We start from the raw sequence: 12,341 nt of genomic DNA on the forward strand, positions 1-12,341 counted from the left end.
TTTGGTATAGCTGATACAGATGGTAAGCTGCTACCGTCTATCCCACTGGGGCTGCTTGCACTTTGGAAACACTGATGAACTCAGTTAGTCGGGGAAATTACATTTTCTAACCTGAAAAACAACAACATTGGCCCAGGTATCATTGAGGCACAAACATGGACCTTTAGCTTGAATGGCTGTAGTGTGGTATAGGAATTGATTTCACAGAGACCCAACTAGCTAGCTTTAACCAGCCACCATTTACAATCCTTCTCAGCTGTTCTGTCAGTTTGGTTCCCAGACACGACAAACTGATCAATACACAATCCTAACTTCAAACTTTCAAAGATACAATAATTTGATTTTCAAAATTTTCAATTCCATTCCTGCAAAATGTGTCTGGTTGTTGTCTCTGATGTGGCTGATTTGAGTGTGCTTTTTAAGCCTGATGTATTTCTGCTGTATGACAAGTGCTACAAAAGATTGAACCATTTTCATCTCAATTTTAGCATAGAACCTTTGAAGGCATGATGACATTTAATCACAGAAATGTAAGTTCTAAGCAGCTGTTTAGGAACTCGGGAGCACAATGAACTAGTGGGGACTTTGTTGTCTGAGAGTGGGTATTACTTGGGTTAGGGCTCTGTCATGTATCAACTTAAAGTGGATAGGCTGTCAGCCACAACATACAGTCTCCAGCCGACTCCTAATTAAATGTTTTAACCATCTCAACACCCTTTTATCAATGTTAAATGTAGTCTTTATTTCAAGATGATATTTTTACCATTTAAGCCAGGGACTTATTTCTTGACTGTTTTCTGATTGGCTTTTGAAAGACTGATGCTTGATTACGTAGTCTTGTTACTCGAAGTAAAGTGTCTGCGGTAGCCATATTGTTTCAAGTTGTTAAATCCACCATTTCAGGGACTTTGCAGAATTTGCGTTATCGCAGAAAAATGATATAATTCTTTAAACCGTCTGAAAAAAAACTGACATAAATCATTATGCTCCTTGAATATTTTTTTAAAAGTTTGTGAAACATAAAGGACGCGGTAAAACAATCTAAGTAATTAAAAACCTACAACGAACATTGTATCCTACTAGAAGATAAATTTCTGATTTAATTGAATTTCGGGAAATACTCATTTGATATATTTAGAAGTTTGAGATAAGATCGAGGCTAACAGGATACGCTATTTTCTTTGGTTGATGTTTTATCATAAAGTGCTATATTATAATGTTAAGTGATAATCACTGACTGTAGGTAAGACCAAACAGCCCAGACATACACTTAGCTGAGGGGTATGGGCACTCGCCTAACCAGGCTACAGATGCTGGAGAGCAATCTGATGAAACATTTTCTTGTTTTAACAGGTGGTCTTGTAATCTCTGTCTGTTGACTGTATATGGCGGCTGCAGGTAGCTTACACTGTATCCCCAATGTAGACCTAGATAAAATGAGATATGTTTTTGTCTCGTCTCTAGTAATTAGGCTCCTCCAGACGTTACTTAATTGCAACTAATCTGACACCCCTATATAGCTAGCAACAATTAAAGAAGTGTGGAAAGTTAAGATAGAATGAAAGTGGATCTTCACAATTTTCATTATGGTCTTGAATTCATGTCCAGGAAAATATCTAAAACACATGATAATTTAGAAATTTTGATTAATTAATTATATTTATTTTTATCTTTTAAATTCGATTTCTCAGTTGGGTCAATGATGGTTTAATTAAATAACTACATGTGAAAATTTGTCTTCATTTTGATGACGCCAAGTGCAATTTGGGATGGTGGCTCTTTCTGTATAGTTGTATTGAGTCCCTAATATGAGTGTATATTACTTTTGACAATAGGGTAGAACGATAATTGAAAGGACATTTCATGTGTTTGTGTAGCTCTATCCAACAATAGGATGGGTAAAAACGGAGATGTAACACTATCTAATCTGAAACGTTTAGATGATCTTTCCCACCTACTGCCTGTAACAGTACTCTAGGTCAATAGAGAGCTTGGATGGTAGTTTTGATTTTCAGTGTAAAAGATACGTGATAATTAAACCAAATAATTACAGGTCCAATATCTTACTGGGAGCTCAAGTTCAGCCAATCAAAGAGACGGTTAAACCAACCGAAAAAGTATGTGTGTGCCTAAACAACATAGCGACAAGAGTTGTTATAGTTTTCCTCTCAAATGTCTATTTCAATTTTTCTATCAAAAATACCTGAAGGTTCACATAAACATAAAAGTTTGGCACATTTCACATTTCACATTTTTGTCAGCCAGAACAAATAGCATGCAACATGACGACTGACAATCGTACAATTTTAAACAACATTACAGACAGGCATTGAAGGAGTTTGTTTTAAGACTTAAATTTTTCTATACAGAAAGGATTAAATATCTTTTATGGAATTTGTACTTGAACTTATGCAATTCTTGTGAAACCTTGGTGTTGGGAAGTTAGGGACAGGAAAATGGAGGAGCTGAATTCACAAGGTAGGGCTGGTGTTATAGTGCCACAGTACTTACTTTGTCGAATTTTACTTAACACAAGGGCAGGAGGTATATAAAGAGGTATATAGATGTTTGTTGCAGTGAATTTAACTGTTTGTCAACAATACAGTGACCACTAAATAACGCGATAGGGTAGGGTGCGATTCCGTTGGTACTTGACCTGGTGAAGTGATTTGAACTATGGAAAGCAGATGTGATGGGGCATTATATGGTATACTGCACTTGTAAGGATTTTTGTAAGGACAACCTTGCCCCTTTACAGTGATGCACAAAGCTTATAGGGACACAACTTGGCCCTTTATTTATATATATATATATATATATATTTACCTGGCAATCTTTTCATTGAAGGCTTGAATTACTTCACATAACATCAGATTGTTACTTCATTAATTAGCAGTTATCTGTGTTTAATCGTCTATTAATCCTGATATTACTGTTCCTCCTTCACTTTCCCTCTTGTATTTGCTGATGTAGCTGTCCCCACACCCTACTCCCTCCCTTGTGTATGGTAACACCTACATGTACCCCCTACCCTCTGTATGTGCTGGAATACTGCTCTCCTGGCCTCTTCCTTCAACCCCCTTCCAATATGTACTGATTTATCTGCCCCCTGCTACCCCCTACACACATTTGTACTGATGTATCTGCCCCCCTGCTACCTCCTACACACATTTTTACGGATGTATCTGCCCCCTGCTACCCCTACAAACATTTATACTGATGTGTCTGCCCCCTGCTACCCCTACAAACATTTATACTGATGTATCTGCCCCCTGCTACCCCTACAAACATTTTTCCTGATTTATCTACCCCCTGCTACCCCCTACAAAGATTTTTACTGATGGATCTGCCCTCTCCTACCCCCTACATACTTTTGTAACGATGTAAATGCCCCTTTTATGCCAGTCTGCATAGCTGGTATAATAGTCCTACCCCCTCCCTTTTTGCCCCTCCCACCCCTTTACATAAAAGTGGAGTGCCTCTCCTACCCCCTATTCATCACTGTATACATTTATGTTACTGCCCCCTTCAACCCCTTACCTATCCCTATATGTACTGACCCCGCCCCCTCTATCCCTATATGTACTGACCCCGCCCCCTCTATCCCTATAGGTACTGACCCCGCCCCCTCCCTCTTTTCATGTATGGGGCTAGCACTGGCCCCACTCTATACATAAATATATACTACTATATAGATTTGAATTTCCTGTCGTAGTTGTACCGAGAGGAATATAAATATATACTACTACATACATACTACTGTATGCATTGATTTAGTAAATTAAAGGTAAAGTATATTGTTGATAAGACATGTTTTATATGGGAATTAATGGATATGTATTTCTGTTTGACATATAAATAACATATATTGCTTAAGGGTTATCAGTTACACGAGAGAATTTGTTGGTTGACATTTAAGGAAAATATCTTTTAAACAAATTACGTCTGTAGTTGGCATGGTGCGTCTTTTGAGGAAATGCGGACCAAAGTTGGAGAACTCATTTCATGTGGATGTGTTGAACTCGTGGCATTCTGGGCTAAATGAGCCCGCCTATAATCTGTTGGTTCAGCAGATCACCACAAATCTTTAATGTCTCGTGGATATTTTCGTTTGTCAATTATTCAAAATCAGGTTCTTAGTTTGTTTAATGAGTCTTTAGCACTGTTTTAATTTCATTAATCTAAAAAAATGGGACTTTAGAACATGATATATACATGTCTTTACGATTCGGAATTTTACTATTTGAACAAAAACCTGAGAATCTATAATGGATCTTTTCTTCTAAGGAAAATATTTTGACTTTAATTTGATTGTCCGGTTTTTAAATACTGTAAAGTTACAGTGAAGTAGCTTTTGGACGTTTGAAGTTACTGTGTACAAAAGTAGGCCAGAGATCCACTGTCAGTCGATTGCTTTTATACTTGTCCATGTTTTATTATTAGATTATTGAAAAGTGTATTTTTAACAGTCAATTATCATATTGTGTAAAGAAGGTTATATGAACTTTCATGTTCTTCCAAAAATAGTTGATAAATCTTCCTTCACTTGGTAAAACCGTTCCATCTTGCATGCACTATAGCAAGTCTATAAAGACTCTTGGTGGGCCCGCAGACGTGCATAACTAGGAAATTCTAGACTTGTACAGGAAATACAAGGACATTGCATCGAAGAAATCTGGCGTGAATCATTGCTTCAGGCAATAATGGGATCGAAACCAAGGGGTAACTTTTAAATATTTCTTTATATCCCTGTTTGTTTTTAGAAGTCACAAAGCTCTTACATTTCGAAAAGGAAGTTGATCGAGAATAAATTGTTCAACATTTTTTCTAGAACTATATTTATTCGCCAACAGATACATTCAAGCTTAAACTATTTAAGTACAATGAGCTATTTATGTTAAACATAAAAAATTTGTTTTCAGCCACATTCTCAAAAAAATTGTTATTTTTAAAGGGTTTGTGAGATATGTGAAAAAATAGATACCTAAGTGGATTATAATGCATGAAAGTTTTTTTATTCGTTTTACAATTTCTGAAAAAATGATCTTTTTTGATAAAATTCTAGTAAAACTTTCTGTTGGAAAGAAAAACCCAAAACTTTACAGTAGCATGATGAATCATTTGTTTAAGGGTTCTCTGTTTTAAGAGCAGTTATTTGAAAGATATGCTTGGAAAGGATTCCAAAAAACCTTCACTGTTAAATAGGGTGGTATCATTTTAACACTTCCTGTATAGAGAAGTGTTAACATTACACAAGATTGTATTTGAAATCTCCATAGTGTATTGGCTGTAGATGATGAAACAGGTTCTGAGAAGGGTCACTTACGAGATACGGGATACGTGTATACAAAAACCTACATACTTTGAATATATTAGCATTCTTGATATATGTAAAAATAGATCTGCTGAAATATTTTGTCTGAATGACAAATAATTATTATAAAGACATGATACAGGTAAGTGTTAACATTACTGTGTCTTCTTCCAAGTATATATTACCATGGAGAGACAATTACTGCATGTTTAGTCTAACGCTTCTGGAGAAGTAGTCGGTTTATACAAATATCAATTAAAAATTCAAATACATACCAATTATATATTATGTGGTGCATGTAAAAACTAAAACCAGGAGTTATACCAACCAAAAGTTTTATATAACTAAAATTTATGTAATATAACTAAATTGTATGTAACAAAACTAATATTTATATGAACAAAACTTATATGATATAACTTAAATTTATATATTATTTATTTGATGTAACTAAAATTTCTACAATATAACTAATATTTATTTAATGTAACTAAAATTTATATGATATAACTAAAATTTATGTAAATTATAACTTAGATTGATATAATGTAACTCAAATGTATGTAATGTAACTAAAATTAATTTTATACAATACGTGTATAACTAAAATTTATGTAATATAACTAAATTGTATGTAATAAAGCTAAAATTTATATGAATAAAATTTATACGATATAACTTAAATTTATATATTATTTATTTGATGTAACTAAAATTTCTACAATATAAATAATATTTATTTAATGTAACTAGAATTTATATATTATATAACTAAAATGTGTGTAATAAAACTAAAATTGATAATAGTAAAATTTATACGATATAACTAAAATGTACATATTTTTTATTTAATGTAACTAAAATTTATACAATAAATCTAGCAATGAATAAATATCATAAATGCACAAATAACAAAAAGCTTTGTTAAAAAATAATACATAATATGTATGTCACTGTATGTACACATGTATATTATAACTAAAAGTTGTAAAATAGATGTATACTGACATACCTTATTATAATTATGTAGTAAATGTACTAATTAAGCTAAACATACCTAATAAACATATAAGGCGTACTTGGGAAACATTAAGATAAATGTACTTTAATACAAAATGTAATAATTGTATAACTAATGTACCATACGAAAGGTTTTATCTGTAAAATAAAGATCATGAAACATTTTATTGAGGACGATTTAGAGTCTGTTTATATATATAGCTCATCCAGCTAAAGCATGTGACTTACTACAATGTGTAAGACATATCAGAGAAGCAAAAATGTGCATGTCAATATGTAAAAATGCTTTTGATGTGCAGTTGGTGACAAAAACTCGGGACATGTTATTTAGATGTAGGAGTGTTTAAGTGTTGTGTAAAAACTTGTTATTAAAGTGGTGTTACAGAGTGTGATGATCATGGTTCATGTTGAGAGAGCTAGACAGGTGGGCAAATATCGCAGGTATTCCAGGTATTCTGTAGGTGTTGTGTATAATTTATAGAGGGTGTGTGGGAGAGATTAAAAATATAAATATATAAATTATCATAAATTACACCTGACAAACTGGGAGCACTATGTATATATAAAGAGGGATATTTTAACTCGTCAGCTGAAAGGCTGTAATAGTGGATGTATACCCTATTAAATAAATAAAATAAATAAATAAATAATCTTTTATAAGGAATATATAGAAATATTGATATGGACAGGGTGGAGTTTCTGCACAGTCACTAAGAAAATGCAGATGGCGAAGTTTAAAAATGCAGTATATTTATACGGCAAATGGACATATTTTGGTGGTAATCTTATTTTAGCAGTAATCCTATATTTATCTAAATTTTGATTGTACTAATAATAATTTGTATACAATGTAAATTGTTTTCTATGATGAGATTTATTGGTGCTCCATTTCAATAGTTTAACTTTGAATATGCCAAAATAAAATGAGCAGAATAAAAGTTATAATTTTTTTGATAGAATAACTAGAGAAATTCATCCAACAGCTGATGAATGGCTTCTCTGAATTGTTTTTCTGTTTGTTGGGATGGATATCTTCCCTTAGGTATTGTTTAGTGTTATATTAAATTAACTCTGTGTATATTACTGGAGGCCAGCCTCAATTTATGTTACATCACAACCAATCCTCAGAAAATCCTTGATTTAGTGCCCTTGTTTTCCATTCGTGTCCTGTTCTACTTCTGTCTTACGACACCTGGATAAGATTGAACCGTCAGCAGTTTTCGTTTGTGTGGGGGCGAACTAAGTATAATCTTATTTGCATTTTTAATAATTTTATGAATGACAGCAGGTTGTATGAAGATATTTAGGGAAAGTCCCATTGTGGATGTGTGTAGGCACTTAATACTACTCACTATTTACGTACATACAACTTTTTATGTATATGTATGTATGGTGTATAAGAAGAGCTTTGCCCTGTTAAAGGAAATATGAGAGCTAATAGAGTTGTTTGGGGATCCTTTACACCTGGCCGGCAAGGTAGACAGTACTTTTAGTTGTCCCACAACCACCCCCGCTCATCCCGACTCACTCAAACTTGCCACACATTCCAGGTAATAACTGATTTGGCCTTGATACATAATATGATATCCAGTGATATCCGGTGATACATCTTAACGAACCCTCTGGAACAAACAATATTTTTTTTTTAATCTGTGTTAAATTCTGAAAATCCTTTAGTGTCTATGGACTAGTGAATTTCATGCTTAGTTCTCCAGTTTGGTTGATAAGCTTACTTTCTTTGCCGATTAGCTTACTTGTCGACTCCTCCCTTTTGGTATATATATTCTGCCTTTTAACCTGGGAATGTCTCTAGATACATAATACATTTGTCATGTTTTGTTCCATCTCTACGGCCTCTCACTTCCTGGTAGGTACATGATAAGAAATGTGTTGACAATGCACATGTTATACAGATATTAGAATTAATTAACACAACTCATCAGCATGCATACGAGATTTATACAATTTTAACATGCTGAGATATACATATATAAAGTGTATATATATATATATATATATACATTGTATATTAAATACTTACCAGGGAATGGACTGTTCAATATCAACAGGCTCGGAATTGTGTGAAATGCTTGGTTACAAATAAGTGAATTTATCAAGGAGTGGTAATACATTGTTAAAAAAATACATAAAAATTTAATTCTTATATTGACTACAAGATTTTGTTAGAGAACTGCAGCATTCATGAACTGTTAAAAATTGACTACTAAAAGTTTTTATAGGAGAATCAGGTTTAAATTGAGCGTTATAAGGGTTATAATTCTGTATCTGGGGTTTGATATCACTTCCAGATCTAAAAATAATTAGTTTTACAGACACAGTGTGATATATTGGGTATGTTTCAAGATTTTGTGAAATAAAATGAATTAGAAGTTGTCAGAGAGCGGCAATAGACATGGAATTATGAATTTGATTTGCAGTCGTGTAGGAAGCAGTAGGCACGTAATTTAATTCAGACTCGGAGAAATCAGTCAAGATAATTTCTAGATTATCAGATATTTACACTGCCATTGTTTGTTTTACCTGATTCATGTATTAAAGAGTGTGTCAGTATGTTGGTATGGGAGATACGGTGATCCGGTTGATGACAGCTGCATTAGCATTGCAAATGAGTTTTTTTAAGGTGAATTAGCAGTGTCAATGTTATAATTTGGGATCTAGGTAATAAGACAGCTTGTGTTAAAAGGTCCTAAAAGCATTCCAAACAAAACAAAATCTGGGTATATATGCAGTTCCTAGCTAGGGTTTCAGAGTTCCTAGAATTGTGGAATTCCTCGGATTTACCAAAGCTGACATTTAAAATTATCACCCTGAAACAGTCTATCCATGTTTCAGAGGCATGATGGGTATTCAAGTTGTATAATGAAATGTTCAAGAAATAATGTGTCAGTTTAGTCCTAATTAAAGTTGTTGGCTGTAGGAGCTTTAGACATCGAAACATTCAAACACTTAGTGTTTCCTTTATAATTTAAATACTTCATGGCAAGTCTTAAAGTTCTTAAGCAAACAGCAGAAAAAAGATTAGCTTGATGGAAGCCAGAACAGAATTAACTTGAAAAAGCTTCAATCAATGATTCAATGATGAAGATGGTTAAATTTTTTGTTTCAGATTTAATTATACTCCACATGTCAAAAAACATTGGATGTGAGTATTTTTGAGAAGGATTTCCATGACTTAAAGTAAAGATTTGAATATTGACATTCTGTGTTGAATGATTTTGAAGTGCTGCTGTCTGAAGGCTCGACTGACAATTAGGTATAATGCTCAATGATTTGCTGACATCTGCTATATCTAGATATGTATACAGCTACAGGGTGAAGGTAATTCAAGAAATCAAACACGGAAATTTGCAGCACAGCAAAATTTGACATTATGTCATGTGTTGTGTGAGAGTAACTTGGAAGCGAGCTAGACTCTGTGCAATGTAACGGTTGTCAGGGGAATGGGTAGACTAATAACATGTCATATAGCCACGAAAACTGCTGAAATAGCCCCAACACGGTCTATTGTATTGATTCTAATTGCAGCTAGTTTTTTTATGGTTTTGGGAAAATTCCAAGATGGTTCGGAGAATATTCATTGGAGGAGTTTAATACTTGGTTTGTCATTCCTGTTCCGTAATAAATCACCACAATATCTCTGGATTTTACGACTTGCTTTGTGTTCATTAATGAGCCACCGATATAAATATACCACTGATGGGATTTGACCGATGCCAGTAATTCCTGTAAGGCTGCCGTACATTCTCTATTAACAGGAATGTACAGACTATAAGGTTTGCCCAATGCTGTCAAAATACTGTTACATATAGACTTAAAATGTCAATGTGCTTCTAATATGAACTGATGCGGTAATATCAAATGCAGTACTGCAACATCTTTTATAAACTGTGAGCACGTCTCTGATTAGAAATCTTGACCGATATCCGTTGAGAAATACTGTGACATCCGTTATTAAAGACTACGACACCACAGATAAAGAAACTCTGAAATCACCCTGTTGACAGATAATATGTCACCTGTGAGAGATAAATAGAATCTTCAATTCTCTTGAGGTGAGAATTAAGGGATGTAATCCTGGGCCCAGTTGTTCAAAAGATCATTAGGCTAATCACATTTTAACAACATTTTTCAAATCCTGATATCTGGTATAACTATAATCTAAGCTTGTCAAAACTTTATGAAATTCTGTAACTCTTAATTCTCATCCAACTGGCATTTTTGCACCAAATGAGAAATAAAACTTTCACTAACCAAGTGATTAAGCTAATCACCTTTTGAACAACTGGGCCCTGATGGGTAAATCTTCTTTAGTATCCAACCAAAGGCTAAATGTGGAGGTTTTGGAAACTAAAGAATGTTTCTTTGAAGGATTTAGATCCTGTCATCTTACCAACAAGTGGGTGGATGATTATTTTTCTCTTGGCAAGAAAATATGACTCTCTGAAAAGAGAACCTGTGACTGTATCATAGTGGAGTAGAGATAGGGAAACAATTATTTCAATGTCTGTTAAAGGACAAAGACTAACACAGCCATTAACGTTGTTGGTTAGCTGAAGTAGACAGCACAAGACAGTATGGATCTGTCTATAATAATTAGAAGTTGTAGTGCTTTACTTATTGATTACTGTATAGACACTGTAGTATTAACACAACTTTATATTTCCCATAATTCCTTTTTCTTTGTATGTTATGTAATATATTGTGAAAGAGTATTATCTGTTTTCCAGCAAGACCGAATCGATCGCTGCAACAATTCCAGATCCTTTGTCAGTCTCTAGCTTGTTGTAGACATTATGTAAATAGGATTAAATCTAAACGTCTATAATATAATTACAAATCAGACTAACCTTCCTTCTTTTATATTCTCTTTGATTGTGTAAGATATAAGGTGAGATGTGTAAATAAAGATTTGTACAAAGTTTAAGTCAAAATTTGTTGTCTATAAACGTGTTGAAGTTACCGTAAAAACCCGTGTAATTGCCCATCAGTGTAATTTGTGCAGGTACTTTTTGGGGCTGAAAATGCTGGAAAAAACCTTCTATCTGTATATTTTGCACATGAATTTTTTTTACCAAAAACAATGTCCAGGAGGTCCCGAAGGTCCCATAATCGATTATGAAAATAACACTAACACAGATTAGCACAAAATATATATGTGCAGTCAATGACAATGACAGTCTATTGTCCACCTTATACAGTGAAACCTGATTTTATCGACCACTGACTTTAATAACATCCTGTAACATCTGACTATTTCCACCATAACAGCAACATAATCCACTGACATACAGTAGTTTACACTTATTTTACCAATAAACTGTCTTAACTGACACACTGTCATCTTTGACACTTATTTTACCAACACACTGTCATAGCTGACACTGTCTTAACTGACACACTGTCATAGCTGACACTGTCTTAACTGACACACTGTCATAGCTGACACTGTCTTAACTGACACACTGTCATAGCTGACACTGTCTTAACTGACACACTGTCATAGCTGACACTGTCTTAACTGACATACTGTCATATTCGACACTGACTTAACTGACATACAGCCATATTCAACACATTGACTTAGTCCCATACAGTGTGATTATCTCAGGTTTCACTGTACTTACTATATACCACACATATTATAAATATATAGTGTATTAATGTCACTATTTTGATATATTTCTTTTATTTCATTCACAGGAAAACCACCAACTCTTCGAAAAATTAAAGTACGAAAATATAAAACAGGAAGGCCGATATTATTACGATGTCGAATAAGGTCTTCAAAACCAGATGCTGTATTTACATGGTTAAAAGACGGGCAGGAGATACGATCCCGGCGAGTCCGAATCAAATCATCAAAGTAAGCACATACTGACAACAATATCATTGGCTATCTTGGGTATCGAGGGTAGATTTATGTCACCTTAGCAACAGGGTTTATTAAACCATGGTTACTGGTTGTGAAGGAGTGGCCATGTCACCT

The 12,341-nt window shown here is 33.9% G+C and overlaps 1 protein-coding gene across 3 annotated transcripts in view; it reads left to right on the forward strand.

Annotated features, from left to right (window-relative positions):
* The window catches only part of LOC117335969 (pro-neuregulin-1, membrane-bound isoform-like), a 70,929-nt gene that overhangs the window by 17,067 nt on the left and 41,521 nt on the right, over window positions 1-12,341 (forward strand). For all 3 annotated transcript variants that reach the window (XM_033896284.1, XM_033896269.1, XM_033896275.1), the window contains exon 2: window positions 12,056-12,218. In XM_033896284.1, the coding sequence (XP_033752175.1) occupies window positions 12,056-12,218 (163 nt within the window). The remainder of the gene's footprint in view (window positions 1-12,055; window positions 12,219-12,341) is intronic.

Source organism: Pecten maximus, chromosome 1 (assembly GCF_902652985.1).
Source record: "Pecten maximus chromosome 1, xPecMax1.1, whole genome shotgun sequence".
NCBI lineage: Eukaryota > Metazoa > Mollusca > Bivalvia > Pectinida > Pectinidae > Pecten > Pecten maximus.